The sequence below is a fragment of the Aedes aegypti genome, chromosome 1, assembly GCF_002204515.2.
Source record: "Aedes aegypti strain LVP_AGWG chromosome 1, AaegL5.0 Primary Assembly, whole genome shotgun sequence".
Taxonomy (NCBI): domain Eukaryota; kingdom Metazoa; phylum Arthropoda; class Insecta; order Diptera; family Culicidae; genus Aedes; species Aedes aegypti.
In genome coordinates, this window is record NC_035107.1 from 178,190,482 (window position 1) to 178,209,774 (window position 19,293).

The window sequence follows — 19,293 nt, forward strand, 5'->3', positions numbered from 1 at the left end:
GTTTTCTATCAAAAAGTAGAAAAAGCCATCCATTTTTTTTCTGGAGTTAATAAATCAATTTCTATAAAATGCTTGCTTATCTGCATTTTTATTTTTTGCGGGGTAAAACGCTCCACCTGATCTCGGCGTTAGTCGTTCGCGCGCACGCATGCGCAATCTTGCTTGCAAATACGTTGCATACATAAGGGCGTTTAATCAGATGTTATTGTTCGATGGTGATTCGAAAAATGTGAATATATATATTAAAATGCTCAGTAACGTATAAAGTAGCATGCGGCAAATCAGATTTTTATTTGCCCTGCTGAAAGATCGGTGCCCGAATCAGTCTTGTCTCTAACAACAGTATAAAGGGAATGTCCAATTCTTGAATAAAGGTCACTTTTGCCATTATTGCTCCTACATCGCCCTTACATACAAATTATACACATTAATCATATAAAAATTATGTAGATCGTCTGTCAAAATTCACATTACGAGTGCAAATATCCATAGCATTGTTCTATTCTACGGAAATATGCTTGAAACGGACCGTTTCAAAGTCTGGCCATCATATGGATTCATAAGGATTTTGCAAAAACATTTCAATGATATTCTAAAAAATAATTATTGAAACATAAAATAGAAAACATGGGTTCCAGTTTTAGGACGGCTCCGTTTTTGGCAACAGAAAAATGTTGAATTAGTGCCAAGAACAGAATCCCACTGTATTAGTGTTGAATAAAAGTTTAAACAATTTATATGCTGTATATACCGTTTTGCTTCATATTACGGACACTTAAGGCCTCAGTGAAGTATAACCCAGCTTGGACCATACAAAATAAATCATTCTGTATAATTTTTTAACGTTATCGAGCGTCGGAAGCCCTTAACTTTCGGATGGTGGGTAAAGAATACGCGTCCGCAACTTGAATAATTTTAAATAAATCAAAACGTGTGGCCTTTTCATGATTCTTATTCCGGACGCTCCCTCACGGTAAGGTAGTTGGGCTTTATAAATTTGCAATGATATTTATGGAAAACACCTAATAAAACGAGCTTCAAAAATGAGATCTTTTGGACGGCGAAAATTGAAACATTTCGTGTGAAATGTTTCCCATACAAACGAGAGTGTCCGGAATTTGAAGCTGTCCGTAATATGAATCAAAACGGTATCTATAAGCGACATGGACCTATGAGGGTTAAACATCTTCTACTCATTTAGAAGAGACGCCGTTCCAAACCATGGAAAATAACCACCATAGCACGTATCTTCCGCTAATAATAATTAATTAAAAATTTAAGGGTTGACCTTTTTCGCGAGCTATTGCCGTTTTGCTTCCCCAAATTCGGTAGAGTTGGTTCGCACCCAAGTTTTTATTTCACAACCGTATTGGAAGGCTGTAAAATCAAACATTATTATGTTCTGATCCTATTATTGATCTGGATTGTGGTGGCGCTCACGAAATAAAACAAACGAAATTTAAATCAACTCATAAACATTTATCTTCAACACTCACCGCACTTGCCAATCTAGGACGGCGTTTGGGTTTTTGGCATAAGCGTCCCACATATTGCACCACTCATCTACAGAGACCTGTAAAAAGAAAATAGAATATGAATTAGTGAAAGTACCATTGATATTGACAACAGATTTTTTTAGTATAATAAAACATATTTTTCAATCTAATGTACGACTGTTGACGAGCACTAAAGAGCATGTCGTAACAATAACTACAGATGTCGTTTGTATATACCTTGGAGCCTCCTCTTGCGCAGTTGGTTATCACAGACCATGCTGTAGGTTGTTGGATTCAAAGCTACTCAAAGGCATGTATCCTCGTGCTTGCCCAATTAAACAATATATTCACGAACGTATGTTTAAATTTATAAACCCGTAGCATAGAAATACAAAAAACAAATCTCTCATCTAATAACTGCTGAAAAGCTTATAGAAATCTAAATTGAGGGAAAACTTCCGTCCTATATGGTTCGTAACTGCAGAGAGTCGAAGAAAAGAGATAAGATAGCTTCAATTTCATAAGCTGCATTGAGGTGACTGTACCAAGGCTTGTGTGCATTGTGTTTTATGTTCGCAGAAAGTTAACGACTGCAGCAGCACTAAAACTATTGAAACAGCTCGTAATGTTTCCTGGTTTTTGGTTTATGGTGAGCTTTCATCAGACTATAAAAAGCAACTAAGCACCAATGTTCCTACGAGGACAAGGATTTCAGGTTTATCTTCATTTGATATCGAAAGGTGTGTATATGATGCACCGTCCATAAAGTCTTGAGTAGTATGAAATTTCATCATAATGCTGAATGTCTGACGATGGTTACTTACGATTGGTATTAATTGTATACTCCAGTAAACCAAAAAACATAAAAAAGGCATTAGTTTAGTATTACAATTATCAGAACCTGCTAATCTCAAGTATTTCTGTTTCTTCAAGATATAATACAGATGATGATGCAATGAATGTTGATATTAATTCTTATTTTAGTTTATCTTGTGTCTTATATTTTCATTCCTGTTCTATTGGCGTTCCCCGTTTTACGGAACTTACATTTAAATGAATTGATACATAACAACGTAATGTTAATTTTAATGCATACTTTTTGCATATTGTATTGATATACGATTAATGGCAATGTACTCATTAAAGAAAATTCTGAAAATTAATCATACATCATTCACTGATCAACTTTTGATTCAAATTAATCACTGCAATGCATTTAATTGGTAAACAAAGAACTGAACCTCCATTGGTATCTGCTGTATTCCAATACATTGAGTTATAATTGACCCTGTTTGCATATAAATTATTTAATATCCATTGATTGAACAACCTTTTTTGCATACTGCATTAGATCACGAATCTACTCAATTTCCGCTACAGCAGCTCACATGGCGAACTAATTTCAAAAGAACCTTTTATCCTTTCGTTTATACTGACTAGAGTTACGAACTATCCACCCATGACCATATTATAGCTCATACATCAAGGCTACGTTTTTCTCATTGAAGTCTGGAAAGTAATATTCATCATCTATCGACCGGTTGGTATCACAGCGTGTGTTGGGAACAGAACAAACATGCACGAAGGAAGATATAAATGCCGGTTTTTTCCACAACCAACTAATTTCATAGCAGCACCCAAAAGTTGTGCTGCCAATCGAAGCTATTCCGTGGTCGGTAGAGAAGGCTGGCCGACTAAGGAAAACTTACGTAAACAGCTCCATATCGGTTGTTGAACGAGGTCTCGTTCACCAACAGAGAGATCAAATGAAGTAAATCTTGTTAAAAAAAAACTTTTTTACGATTTCACTCGAGAAACGTGCAGAAACGGGAAAACGTGTCCACTGAAAGATGTCAATAAAGCAATATGCCAGGTTACTCACGTTATCGCTAACCTTTCTGTTCTGAATAGCAACATGTCATCACTTTCTTCAATTAATGCCATTTTGATCCATCCAGCTCGGACCAAAATTTTCTGATGTATGATGTTACGTTCCTTTTAGCTAAAAGCTATTAAAATGACATAGACAAATGGTATTTCAATGCATAATATCTCATATTACAAAATGCGATGGCCAATGGAATTAAATCGAATTTTGTGTTGTCAGAGATTAACAAGCTTTGGGAATGGCGTACTTGAAAGAATAAAATACAGTATACTCTTCATTACTCAATACTTCATTCCATTTTTTTATAGAGTTATAGAGCCATGAATTTTTGTTCTACATCGATATCTGGTATCGGTAAAATGAACATTTTAAGCTAGATGAAATCCTTCTCATATATAAATACAATTGAATGGCGTTTTTATTTCACAAATTGGCTCGAGTAAGAACCAATGGATTTTAATGATTCTTTCAAAGTTAAAATCGGCTTCTTCGAAAGTTGGGAAAACAAAAAAAAAACTAGATGGCAAAACAATTTTAACAATTCAATTTGTTGAACCGTATAACGATCAGATAAAATAATGATCTTCAAACATGGGTCACAGAAAATTTATTTTCGTTAAACAATCCTTCTTCATTTTTGTTTTGGCGTCTCCACTGGGCCTGCTTCTCAGCTAAGAGCTTTCTCTGACATTTGATCATTTTTTTTTTTGTATGTGTATATCGTGTGGCAGGTACTAAAATACTCTATGCCCTGGGAAGTCGAGGAAATTCCCAACCCGAAAGGATCCTAGACCGGTGGGATTCAAAACTACGACCACCAGCTAGATCTTGTTGAATAGCTGCGCGTTTACCGGTACAGTGCCGTTAAATAACCCTGCTTAATATTTTAAATTGCACTAACCTAAAAAACTGATACATAACAAAAATTACTTTTGCGCTCAAGTTTGGATCCTCATGTCTACAGTGTCATCATTCAAGTTCTTCTGCATAGAATGAAGTTTTTGGTGAGAAAGCCAAAACTTTACTCCTGTCCACCTCCTCCGTTGTTTGAACTTCCCTTTGAAAACTTTGCAAGCAGGCACACACGAGCACCTGTGGACTACTAGTTCTCCTAGTTAAACGGTGACGATGAAATGCAACAAATGCAAATTTATTCTCACTGTTCGTGAGTGAACAAGAGGAGCTTCCATCTGACTGCATCAGAAGAATGCCGACAGTTTCGTTTTCTTCCGTTTCCGAATCTTGAGAGCGAATGGAACAAGATGATTAGACAGATTTCCAGAAGAAAATTTTTATTTTTAAAGACTGGGACAGAAAAAAGGAAGAATAAGGACAGAAGACAGGGGCATTCATTAGTCGAGTGGTTTGAGTCCACGGCTACAAAGCAAAGCCATGCTGAAGGTGTCTGGATTCGATTCCCAGTCGGTCCAGGATCTTTTTGTAATGGAAATTTCCTTGACTTTTCTTGGCATAAAATATCATTGTGCCTTCCACACGATATACGAATGCGAAAATGGCAACTTTGGCAAAGTAAGCTCCCAGTTAATAACTGTGGAAGTGCTCATAAGAACACTAAGCTGAGAAGCAGATATCCATGAACTTCAATAAATTTCTCAAATCTACAAGCATAACCAGTGATTTTTTTTTTAGTTTATTTTGGCTGAACATAATTTTGTATGTGAATGTAAAGCTGACTATTATATTTTAGAGAGCCAATTGATTATAGTTGTAACCAGTTTTTTATTTTGTCAAAACTGAAATGCCAATCCAATATCAACAAGAAAATACAGTCGAAGCACCGACGATAAAGTCCTGAAAGACGAATCGTATCAGAGTTCTACGATAACCTCTGAGAGTCGTTGAACTTATAACTTGGTAAAATCAAACTTCAATACAGAAAAAAGATTTCTAAGATTTCAAAGCATTGTCATCTGAAGACTACTGTGAAAGTATACTAAAGTTGTGTTGTGTTGATACAGCACAATGGAAAACTTGAATAAAAAAACATTCGATTTTCAACTGAAAATAAAACATGATTTTGAATCCCTTTGGATAATCATGGCTGGGGGCAACACTGACGGTAGTATGTGTTGTGAATAGTGACTCAGCTTAGCAAATTCGCATTAGTGAAATGTAATCGTTTTTGTTATACCTCGAAGTAATCCCAGTAAAGTTCTGAGTGTCTTCCGCGGTCGTATACGTGTTATCCACTTCCGCCGTATATAAACACAGTAAAAAACAAAAATGTCACTACATCGTACTCAGCCAAGTGGCAAGAGCAACGAAAACATTGCAAAGCGCATACGATCGGATGGCGATTTTGATAACATCCCCGAGCCTTTATCGTTGGAGGCCGTAATGCAAGCTATGAGTTTGCGCAGACATTAGCACGGGTCGAGGAAATTAGTGTCAACATCAGTGAAAAAATAGACACCGTAAACGCTGATCTAGATGGGAAACTTGAAGCTGTTCTTCACGACATCAACTCCTCTAAGGCAGACTGCTATGCTAAGCTCAAAAGCAACAAAGATGCGCGCTGTCCTCTCGACGAATGAGTGGACGTTATATCGCAGGATACCGACAATCTCCAAAACAGGAACGAGCTAGTTGTGAATGGTATCCCGTATCGCAAGGATGAAAAGCTGACGTCATATTTCAACGCAATGTGGAAACACTTAGATCTGCAGAAATGATCCATTCCATCTGTCGACGAACTGAGATCGAGACCGAGCACCCAAAACGATGATCTTATTATATTGCAGTTTGCGCTACGAAATGACCGTGACGACTTCTACAGCGACTACTTACATAAGCGAGATCTAAAGCTGTGCCATCTCGGAATCGATTCTTCAAGGCGTCTCATCCAAGTTGAATGAAGTGAAGGAACTCCTGCGTAATTCTAGAGTATCGGTTGCATGTTTTACTGAATCTTGGCTTTCCGCAAGGAACAGCAATCGCAGTATCGCTATCTGTCGCTATCGCAGTATCGGCTTGTCATCGGAATCAAAGGACAAAATTGAGTGTCTGACTGTGGAGTTGCGATTGAGCAACTTCATCTGCCGCATACGGCGCTGGGGGTTATGGGCTTGTGGGATGATGCGGGAAGAGTACATCGATTATCGATCGCAGCAACTCGGGTGACTTTTCTTGAGGCGCTATGGCACCTTTGGTCTTAGCCATTACCACACTGCAGCTATATTGAGCTCTTTCTCAAATGGGCGCAAAACCTCCTCTTCTTTTCGTATCAACAGACTATTACATTTTTTTCCAACTGATACAAAGATTACTTAAATCTACATAATAACTATGACTAATATAAACCTAGCTTGCCAGAACCAGATGGATTTTTTTACGAAGAGTTGGATGGGAACGATGAAAATCAAATTCATTGAAAAAACGGTTGAACGATCGGCACATACTTATAAATGGTTCGTGATGCCCGTAGTTTGTGCGAGCACCGCGCAAAAATAGGAAGGAGTTCGGTCGAAGTTGACGGTATGGAACATTTATATTGAGGAGAGATAAAAGTTGAGCGCAATCTATTCTCGATTGGAGAAGGTCGGAAACAAAAAGATTTTTTGAAACTTCACGGCGAACACTCAACAATTCTAAGCCGATTAACTTGCAACGATCTTCATATCTGTGCAAGTTAATTGGATCGTTCCATGGGAGATGTCGCAGAGCAAAGCGCAGAAATTTCCGTTGAATTGCCTCAATACGAAATATGTCAATTTGATAGTACGGTGCCATTATTGTTCTGCTCTCATATCAACGATTTGCCTACCGTCTTAAAGTACTGTTCGATACAACTGTATGCAGACGATGTATAGTTGTATATCTGTCACCTTGGTCCCTGTACTCGTGATCTTATCAATATGGTGCATATGGACCTCGAGAGAATCACGGAATGGTCTCAACAAAATCAGCTTTTTGTTAACCAATCAAAAAGCAAAGTATTGCTAGTAAAGAATCGTCGGAGGAACATCGTTCAAACGGAGTTGCTGCCTATTATCAGTATGGATGGACAGACTATAGAGTGGGCAAGAAGTGCTGCCAATCTTGAATTCACTTTTCAATCAGACGTGCAATGGGAAGGCCTTGTGAATTAGCAATGTGGGAAAATTCTCGCATGCCTCAGATCGCTTTATTCTTGTTCTTCTGGTGCTCCTATTAGTACGCGTCTGAAACTGTTCAAAGCTCTCATTTTTCCACACTTAATTTTCGACGAACTACTTCATGGCAGATCCTGCGCCTATTCAATGGACAGACTACGTTCCTGCGTACGTTTTGTTTATGGGCTGAACCGCTATGCGCACGTCCCGAGGAGGAACAAATAACTCCCCAATAACTTATGCATACCATTTTTTGGTATCATACCAAAATTAGGTATTGTTCAGTTATCAATACCTCAATTTGGTATTATAATGGTATTGAAAAAAATCTTGAAAACAATTAAAAATACTTCATTGAGGTATTAAACAGCTATTGATGTCTGCTGGAGGTATTGAACCACAATTGAAAAATTTCGTTTTTATATGAAAATCCATCAAGTATTATTGAGGTATTACAATACCTGATCTAGTTATCAGTTTGCTGTTCGTAGAATATGCTTGAGATATTATTTCAGGTATTTTACCTCTTATGCAGGGCTGATTCATACCTCATTCAGGTATGTAGTATTGGAAATTATCTGGTATGGAATACCTCAATTTGGTATTCAGTAGTTATTTTCTTCTGCTCGGGGTTAGTCATTTGCAACGGCACTTCATCGGCTGTCCATTTCAAACTTCTTTGCTCACCGCTCTTGTGTGTTCCTTCATAAGATGATGAAAATCGAAAGTTGTTGTCGACGATCCCTCCCAATAACTCAATGTACTATTTCAACTCGTTATTCATTCGAGGTGTGGTTTATTATAATATGCTTTCTCCTGCGGTCAACTGCTCGACATCAGAATCAGTTTTTAAAAGGGGGTGTCTAGAGTTTGGGAACCGTATGTATTGTGAGTTTTGTAGAATTTAAGAGTGCTTTGCAAGTTAAGTTTTTATTGTATTTGACTCGTTAACAGCACAGGTGGTGAACAAAAAGAAAGGGTTTCCTTTACACCACTGGAAATAGACAAACAAAAAATAAGATATTGGTCTTTGAAACTGACGTTTACTCTTCAAATGTCTGCGTTGAAATAAAAATTAATTTACAACATATTTTAAGCTGTGTAGTTCAAAAGGATCTTAAATGTCACTCGTTGCTTTCGTAGATCTGATAACCTGTACTCAACACATTTTTGGATAACCATAAATAGTCGTTTCACTCAAATCATGTAAGAGTATGATTAAATAAGCCAGTAAAGGTATCAACCTTGTGCATAATCCTCAGAAAGATCACTTGATACGCTAGTCGATTCAAAGGTCTGTTCCAGCTGCTGTACTCAAAATATGACATTAATTGGTTGGCGTTAAGTCAGAGTGGACCAAGTGACATTTTTCATATTTTGAGAAAAATGGACTTAGAGCCTAACGCTCTCTAATTTTTGACCTCGTTAAAATTTTGGTTCAATATTTCTACACGTCTTCGTATTACTTTCAACAATTTCTAGGAAAATAACAATCACTTAATGCTTGCATGGTCAAACTGGGTGCATACCTATAAGATAAACAGATTATCAAGACCCTTCGAAAATTCTTCAATAATCCATATCGTCAATCCCGACATTAGTGGCATTTTGATAGCTTGGTTTTGCAGAGTCAGGGCATTGGAGACCAGATATATTCAAATATGCGTTCAGTCAGAGTGGACTAAGTGAAAAACTTGAGTACCGACCAAAATATACTTGTCCATCAAGCGTGTTCTAGGACATGCCATACATACATCATAGAACTACCATGAACTTCTATCGGACTTTGAAATCGAATAAAAAAAAGCAATAAACAATCAGTTTATTGCTTTTAAACACTTGGTCCGCTCTGTCTGCACAGAATTTGTTGCAATTTTTGACCATCCATCAAGATATGATAAATGACCAAAAATCAAAATCAAATGCATCGAATTTAGTAATGTTTATGAATTTAAATTGATAGATGAGTAGAAGAATCATTCGATGTCGACAAATCTGACAAATCTCTTGAAATGGTTTCATTTCTTCGCATTCCTCAGCGCACTGATCATTTTCGCTGTTATGGTAATATGCACTTGGTCCACTCTGATTGCACACTTTTATCGATTTTTATTGATAATTCAAAGTAAATTTATATATACAATATACAGCATTCATCAAATCTGATCAAAATGAAATGGAGGTAAAGTAATTTCGCATCTAATGAAAGAATAATCCAATTTTCCCAGATTTTGTACTTGGTTCCCTCTGACTTAACGCCGACCAATTATGTTCATAAGCCTTCGAGAGATTACTGATTATGTGTGTTGATCTAAAAGCCTGTACTCGAATGAGTAGTTGATTTCCAAACATGATAGAACCTAACTATTTGAGCATGTATGGGTATCATCTTAGTTTTCTGGGTTCTGAAAGGTCCTTTGAAGCACCAATAACTACCTATACTCAAAATAGTTCTTGGATAATCTTGAACGGTCGTTGAGCTCAAATCTTGGTAGCATATAATTAAATTAGTCCATATAGGAATCAATCTAGTTCATAATCCTGTAGAAATTCACGGGTTACTGGGGTGCGAATTCGAACATTTAGGTCGTACAAATTGAACACAATTTTTTCCACCAGTGCACGGCATAAAAAATTAACAAGGCAGGCTCTTCACTGATGTAAACATCAAGTTTGGTTGAAAACATGTGACGTCACTCCTATCGTACCATATACCATCCGGACCACTAGATCAATTTTTTTGAAAATTTGTTCGAGGTGGATAGGAATGACGTCGTCAAGTAGCTGTCAGTTTTCGGAATATATCACCTTCTTAAATATAGTACACCGTGCACCAGTGCTAACTGTCGTTTGTTTACTTGTCTCGCAGGAAACCACATTCAAAGTGCACACTTAAAATACTAGCGTTAGCGTTAGCGTAGTTACGATATACTTCGTAGATTGGATACTAGCAATATTTATGTTTCTTTTTGATAATCTCATTCGGACTGCTTTCAAGAACAAGGATGGGGAATATTCCTTGATCCAATCTTAAACAAGAAGACCAAAACCATAAATATCGCTATTCCTGGCCACGCCCATCTTTACCGTAACTTGGGATAGGGGAAGGAAATGTTGATGTAGCACCTACTTAATGAGAGGCCACCGACTCAGCGACACCCTCATAAGTGCTACGGAGGTGGGGGTTGGGAGAGGAAAAAAAAAGTCAGGATTCGCTTTGAAAGCTAGCGATAAACCCATGGCATTTATTGTTTAAGCGTTTTGAATTTAATCTTTTGAATGCCGGCAATCAAAGAGAAGATATTTATCGTATTTAAGATATATGGTTAATTAAATTCCGCATAGTACTTTCCGTTTCAAATGATTATGTTTGCGACGAATAAAGTGTGTGTATCTGCATATTAATGATTTAAAAGCAGAACCGATCCCTCAAGGGTCATCGGAGGAAAAGAATAGAAGGTAACAGAAAAAACAGAAAACCGCTACGCGTAAGATCTACAAACCTAATGTTTATTTTTTTGACTATTCGAAAATTGAACATTAGAAACAAAAAAAACGTATCCAACTTATATTGAACAAATGGCGGCAATTCTAAAAAAAATAATAAAAAAGAAAAAAAAGCTCCTCTTTATGTTTAAACGCTCAGAAACGGTGAAAATGTGGAAATAGTGGCAAATTCAAAACATATTTCCACCCACACGCAAACCATTCGATTATCCGTGATCCCGAACCGACGATGCATATCACAAAAAAAGTAACAAATCGTTCCAGCGGCACTTATCAAAATTCAACTATTGCGAACAATATTCTGTTAATAATTTGGAACAAACTCACCGGATCTCCCAATTGGGTATAGCTGGTAAGATGACCAATCCATTTCCAACAGTGGTTTGTATTACCACGTACGCCAACCGATAGGCTCAGGTAGCATTATTTCCCTAGCAAGAAACCGAACGGCACACCACAACACATTGCTTCTTCGAAAACCGATCTACTCGTCCTGCACAGCTTAAATTGCACCGATAACACCATTCACTACAAATCACACTCATGTAGAGAGCACTGGCCAGATAATTTCTTTCTAAAACTTTTACTGCACAAAAAATGACAGCCGAATTTTTTTCACGTCCACTCGCGCTCACAGACTGCTGCGATCTCTTCTCAAAGTGCACACTTGAAATATTTCACACAAAGCTTCATCAGTTCAATACAGACAATACATCCAATTAATAGATTTAAAAGAAAGTTTCTAACCGTATGTTAACTAGAAACACTTTTTACAACAGCTGTAAAAGATTTATGAATCATTTGGACCAGCCACAACTTTTCTTTAGCACTTACCAGTCTTTGTGTTACTTAAATTGTATAAAAAAAATTTAGCGTAACGAAACTAAGACCGTATATTTCTCAGATACAATTTTACTCAGATCATTTTAAGGCTAAGTAGCCCGTCATTCGTTTTGGCAACAATGATGACTTTTCAGCTTACATTTCAAAGTAATAAAACTCAGCCTTGATTGTTTAGTGAGACTTGAACAAGTATCACTGTACGCGCCAACATGCATAAAGTATGCTGATACTTTTTCAGGTGTGTCAGTGCAAAACCAACTAATTTTCTTTGATTATTAATCGTGAGATGAATTAGCAACAATCATCAACGACACGTACAAATTTCAAACTTCGCCTTATCGAAAATTTTAGTTGGACAGCAGCCTGGCTGCTTGTTGATTTTTAATTCGCATCCCCCAGGTTACGCTTATAGATTTCAAGACCTGATCCCACGGAGTTCATTGCTGACCTATATCACCAAGGCTAATATGCGTCTAGCTAACATAGTTTTACACTAGCTTTCTCAAAGCCCTAGTCTGGTTCGTAGTCTGTTTGATATCAAACTTCAAAATTCCATACAAACTAATTTTCAATTGACCCGTTTCAGTGTACAATTGAGGAACAAAGAAAACATAATAACACAAATCAAACCAATTGAAAAATTCAGTCGGTCACAAAGGTGAAAAGTTAATCGCCGTCTGTGATATAGGTAAACCACTTAATTTCGATACCGGTCCATTTTTCGAATTTGATACAATATCATTGTTTAGGGTCTCCGTGCCGAGTGGCCCGACCTCGAGATTAGGGAGTCGATGCCGGTTATGGACCCTTTGCGTATTATGGACCCCCTACAGAAAAACATAAAATTAATACTCAAAGCAACTTTATTCCTATGAAAATCCACCGGGGGAACTTCGATTACATTGTTAGTCAGCAGTTTCAGGCAAAATATTTGGTTTGAGACGCATGAATACAGATATTTGAACAGTTTTGTAAATGAAACCACACAAGAGGGTCCATAATACGCATTTCTAGGTGGGTCCATAATAGGCTCGTCGGCAGCAAGCCGGATTACATGGGAATCAAATGGAGGGTCCATAATACGCAACGTCAAATTTGTAAACAATCCTATTATGGACCCCGGGAGGGTCCATAATAGGCATCCGGACAACAGTTTTTCAAATGCATATTTCGCTGGAAAAATCGAATGATTTTGTATGTTTCATAAACGTACTATAAAGTAAAGACATTGAATTTGTTGTTAGACTTCACAAAACGTATATGCGTCTGAGATATCATTGCGGAAAAGCGTCTAGAAAGAATTTCAGCTACTAAGGGGTCCATTACTAGCATTGAAACCCTAGTTAACTTGTAAATCCCATTCATTTTACAAACTGTAGCATCATGCGGAAAATGGTGCGCATCATTGAGCGCCAATAAATTTAGTCCCTCGGAAAATCCTGCTTACCTGGCCATCGTTATCCTTGTCGGCCTTCGTTCGCAAACCGTCCCAGATCTTGAACATGGCATCGTGGGTCTCCTTGTTCTTGGCGTGTCCCTCCGGCCAGCCTCGCAGCTCACAAATTTTCTGTCGGAATGATGAAAAATGATTCATATTAACGAGTGATTCGGGGGTTGGGTTCTAAATTGTGGTTGTGACTCTTACGTTAATTGCCAGCTCGAAATCCTTGCGGTCGATTTCTCCGCTCTGGTTAATGTCTGCAAATTAAAACAAAATGGATAAATTATTGGATCTGTTGTAGGTCCTCTATCACACAATAAAAGAGCATCAAACCAAAACAATCAATTATTCAAATGTGTTTTCCCTGAAAGACAAACTAACCTTCCGGCTTAGAGCGAATCTAATCGATCACATTCGAACTTTTGAAAGCTCATTGTGAACCCATTATTCAAATCACTCAACTCGATTACACTAGTCTTATTCTCCCATTTCGGATTCGGTTACTACATCTATCGTATCTCAATCCTGTGCTGTGCTCAACCGTCCTTGAAAACCGATTGCCATCTATACCAGCCGTTCTCAAACTTTTTTGAATCTACGATCCCCTTTTAAGTTTTATAGACATCGCTTGAAAAATGAATATTCTTTTAGTAAATGTTTATGGAGTCCCATAATGCATGAGATTCTTGCCTAGAAATGTAGTTAATGTTGGTTATGTGTCCATCAAGCCTCACTTCTGGATACTGCTTTGAACATTTTATGAAACTCGCTAATGGGCTATTATGAATCAATTCACGGCCGGAAGAATTCCTTAAAATTTCAACACAATCTCTTGAAACGCTTGTCAGACATTTATTAAAAATCTTCGCAAGAGTCACTACTACATATGTAAGTGAAACATTGCATAAAAATTCTACCTCATAATTTGGAATAATTTCAGAATTTTTTTTTTTTCAATCCTTTTTTCTTTTTTTTTCTTGTCATTAACGTCCCCACCGGGACAGAGCCGGCTACTCAGCGTAGTGTTCTAACAGCACTTCCATAGTTATTTACTGAGAGCATTCTTTGCCTATGTTGCCATTTTCGCAATCGTATATCGTGTGGCAGGTACGATTATACTCTATGCCCAGGGAAGTCAAAGAAATTTCCATTATGAAAAGATCTTAGACCAACCGGGAATCGAACCCAGATACTTCAGCATGGCTTTGCTTTGTAGCCGCGGACTCTAACCACTCGGCTAAGGAAGGCCCCATCCAATTGTTAGTCAAGGGCTTCACAGACTCCTTGAGATGCCGTCTCAGCTCCCTAAAGATCCGAGAACCACCGTTTGAATAACCCTGATCTATACGATTGCAGTTTGTGACCCAGAAGTCCACTTGTTACTGCATAAAGGACCTGCTCGAATTGTGTGAGCTGAGAAAAATCTAACCATCCATTCCGGATACGTGTAAGCTAGTAATCCATTTTACTGCTAACACACAGGTCGGAAAAGTGTTAGGTGAAAAAACGTAAATGCACAATGGACAGAGGGAGGGACATGTTGAATTTATCGTCGTTGCTTCATCCTCCTTCCAGCTCCGGCATCCAAAAAGGTGATTGCATTGCAGACAGATCCCGTTTGGGTGAACCATTTTAATCTGGAGGAAGATGCATTTTTGTCCATCTTGGAAGAATGCTGGTAAACGAGTGTTGAAGTTTGGTGGGCGTTTATTTCGGTGGTACTTTTAGCTTGCTGGGTAGACAATGGGAATGTATGTGAACTTAGAAAACTCAATTCAATATCTCTGGGAATTTCAGAAAAACATTTGCTCTTGAGGAAAAGCTTGTAAAAAAGAAATTCAAAGCAGTTCTCGACAGTTGTTACAAAAATTAGGCTAACGCGTTGCCAGCAGATAAATTTAATATGTCGAGTCAATTTTCTCATGAAATTTTCAATATATTAACTGTTTTAAAAAGAAAGCCTAATACAACGCAAGAAAATGTTTCAAGTACCTTTTAAACATATCATCACGACTTTCGTAATAAATAATCAGAAGGATGTAGCAGTATTCATTAAAAAGGTTCGAAACATAAATTTGAGTTCCTTTTCAACACTGAACCTGGGACAGAATTAGTCACGAGTTGACGAATTGGCATGTATTAGATGAGCAAGCATTATCTGATCATCGCTACAACTTCTTTGAACACTCAAATGTAATTTTGCAGGCATTGCTTTTGTTTTACGAATCCTCGGTCAACAAACTGGAAACTCTATATTGAATTGGATGCGACCAAACCTCATGGATATTCTTAGTCCATTGAAAATCTAAGGTATTTGGATGATGCCGTTGATACTACATTATGGAAGCATTTGAAGAAGCATGTCTTCTGTGGTCTGTGAAGGCTACAAGAGGGACCTATGGTGGAATACAGATCTGACTAGACTCAGGAAACAATGTAGAAGGAGTTGGAACAGATTCCGTTCAGCTGGATCAGAGACGTTCAAGGCTCTTCGATCTTCTGAACGATCCGGCTGAAAAAACCTTTGTTCAAATATTCCAGTTTTAGTGAAGTCAGCCAACTAAACAAAATCCTTGCAAAATCTAAGATTCTCCAAGTGAACGACATTCGCTTACCTTATGATAATTTTACTTCTTCTGATGGAGAAGTTCTGCAATGTTTATTCAATACATAAATCCCCGGATGGGTGGAATCAGCATCTCGGGGTGAACCAAATGTCTTTTAATGTACACTCCCGTGCATAAGTTTGGGTCCACCTCCTAAAAAACATGCAAAAGTGTTCAGTCCATATCTCTGTGATTACACGTCCAATTCAAACTCTTTAAGCCGCATTCAAAAGGCAAAGAGTTATTCTTACTTCGTATGTATTTTTCCAAAAACATTCTTTGAACTTTGTGTTCTAAATTTGTACTTAAAGTTATGTCATTTTAAAAAAAAAACATTACTAATTTCCTCAGCATTGGATCGACCAAAATTTTAAAACAAAGTGTCTTTAGAATTGTAATCTTATATTCTTTAAAGAGCTCTCATGAAATTTTTGCGGAAAAATCTGAAAAGTATTCAAAATCAATGAAACAGTAAGTCAAGTCATCGTGCAAAAGTTTGGGTTCACCCCTCAGTATGGTGTATCGTGCAAAAGTTTGGGTTCACCTGAACTTACTTAAATCTGTGAAAACTCAAACCAATCATGTACGAGCCATTATTTGCGCTCGAAAAAGCTTTAAACTATTAAAATCGGTTGAAAAATGGCAGAGATATTGACAAAAATGATGTGCGTGTGGTTCAGGTGAACCCAAACTTTTGCACGATTTGCATCATACTGAGGGGTGAACCCAAACTTTTGTACGATGACTTGACTGACTGTTTCATTGATTTTGAATACTTTTCAGATTTTTCCGCAAAAATTTCATGAGTGCTCTTCAAAAAATATAAGATTACGATTCTAATGACATTTTGATTTGAAATTTTTGACGACCCAATGCTGAGAAAATTAGACATGATTTTCAGTGTGTTTTTTGAAAAATGTCACAACTTCAAGTATAAATTTAGTATACAAAATTAAAAAAAAGTTTTTGGAAAAATACATACGAAGTAAGAATAACTCTTTGCCTTTCGAATGCGGCTTAAACAGTTTCAATTGGACGTGTAATCACAGAGATATGGACAGAACACTTTTGTATGTTTTTGACGGGGTGAACCCAAACTTTTGCACGGGAGTGTAGTTACAAATCTCTGGCATCAGCTCGCAGTATCGCAACTACTGAATCGATTCAATGAGCACTTAGTTTTGCTTTTTTCAAATCTTAATGAGCAGATTTATCCTGTTCTACTCCAAAAGGGCTTTGAGTTTATCAAACATGTTTTGTACAAATTTTTGAGCTGCTCATTGTTCAAGCATACTTGATCCCTCGTTCAAACGTAAACTGAACGTGTTGAAATGCAACACTACTGTGTTGTCGTTCACGTCCACCAAAACATGAATTACATTGTAGACGCGCAATACGCGTACAATATCCTATACGTGATATGGAATAGGCTTGTTGCACCGATCGTTTCTCGATCGTGTGTTTTGGTCCAGACAATTCTGAACCAACGCTTGTGAAAGTGGACAGAAACCAGTTAAAAAACCTCGCTTTACGTTCACAACTGCAGCGCGGTGGTTCTGACCGTGGCAAACCGCGCGACGACTGGAAGGTTAAAAATAAACCTCCATCGTGTTCGGTCGGAATAAACCCGCTTGTATTTTGCTACCAAAATAAAGTGTTTATCATTATGCGAAATAAAGTGTAGTTCATTGACTGCCAACAAAAAAGTGTCCTTCGAGTCCTTCGAACCGGATCAATCGCGGTGTCGGACAGTAGCGCGTAATTTGGAATTGTTTCGCGGTAAAAAGGGACGCTAGTGCCAGACAAAAGGCACCTTTGTGAAGTTGCCCAAGTTGAATTCAGCGTCGGAGATTACAAAACGAATTGTGGGTTCCGATGCGTCCAAACTCTTTGATCCCTTGGGACTGATAGGACAGGTAGTCGTCGTAGCTAAAATCTTCATCCAGACTTTGTGGAAATTGCATGCGAATTGGGATGATCCGCTCTCGGTGAACCTGCAAACTTTCTGGTTGAACTATCGTAGGAATCTTAGCTCCCTAGAATTTATCACTAGGGTGCCGGTGCCATTAGTGGACTACCTAAGCTATAAAAAATCATAACAAAATAATGAAAAGCCTTAACAGAGATCTTTTTTTTTTTCAACAGAAAGATTTCAACCTATACTATATGGGAAAAAATATAAAAAGAGTGATGAAACTAATTTTTAAACATAAAATCGCTTGAGCCACTATTGGTACACGTGTTCCAGTAGTTGCACTAGTGCTCCAGTAGTAGACGTTCGGGAATGATGCAAGGAATTTTAAACAAAATGGTAAATTTTTACATAGGTTTAACATTCTACCCTCGGAACAGCAGTAAATATCTTCAGAATGAAGCATAAAGATCATCTCTAGAGCTTTTCTTCATTTTTATACATCCATTTTAAAAACTGCTTCCATCCGTTGATCCACTACTGGAACACGACGGCTACTACTGGGGCAAGGGAGCAAATTTTTTGCATAACCTTAATTATTTATATGACTTTTTGATAAAATATAAAGCTGAAATTTGGCAAATCGACTTAATCAGAGACACCAAAAATAGCACATGTCGTTTTTATCGAAATATGTTCATTTTATTCCATAGTCCAATCAACTGGTACATTACAACCATTGCAATGTTGCAATGCATTGTTACCGGCACACTATATCTCGACCGAATGGAATGGATTTTTCGACGCTTCCGATAGCGCGTACGGCGCTTGCCTATACCTTCGATGTACCTACGCGGACGGTTCAATGCGAATTCAGTTGAAGATGTCGAAATCACAAGTTGCGCCTCTGGAGGATTTGAAAAAGAAGAAACGTAAGCAGTGGATGCCCCGATTAGAGCTTCCATCCGCCCTTCATCTGAGCCATCTATATGAGAAGACCAGCCAAGCGACCGCGTTGGCTATCCCGTCGTATTTCTGGACCGATTCCAACATCGTGAAGTTCTGGTTTGCGTCAACACCGTCCAGATGGCAGATTTTTGTTACGAGCAGAGTGTCCGAGATCCAACACCTGACCAAAGGTGGAACCTGGAACCATGTCGCAGGGATCAAAAATTCAGTTGTCGTGCTTTCGCGAGGTATAACAGCAACACAGCTTGAATACCTCTTTGTGGTTCAGTGGGTAAGTTTGGTTGGATCAAAGTCGAGAGTTCTGGCCTGAGATTTCAGATGTCGCCGCAGAGTAGCTTGATCCAACTTCCCTCGAAGAAAGAAAGTACGTTGCCTTACCACTGCAGGTCGCAGTTCTCGCTTCGTTCCTCGTTCCTCGTTCGATAAGGGATAACGCAACATCTACCAGCGATGAGGCATAACTTGCTACCCGTCTCGGGTCTCCGGGACAGCGTATCGTTTGAATCCAACCTGATCTTC

General features: G+C 38.0%; 1 protein-coding gene across 1 annotated transcript in view; it reads right to left on the reverse strand.

Annotated features, from left to right (window-relative positions):
• Positions 1-19,293, reverse strand: part of LOC5573874 (calexcitin-1) — a 160,674-nt gene that overhangs the window by 22,891 nt on the left and 118,490 nt on the right. Inside the window, exons 3-5 of the mRNA XM_001654857.2 lie at positions 13,492-13,544; positions 13,294-13,413; positions 1,497-1,573 (exon numbers count right to left, since the gene is read on the reverse strand). Coding sequence (XP_001654907.2) covers positions 1,497-1,573; positions 13,294-13,413; positions 13,492-13,544 — 250 coding nt within the window. The remainder of the gene's footprint in view (positions 1-1,496; positions 1,574-13,293; positions 13,414-13,491; positions 13,545-19,293) is intronic.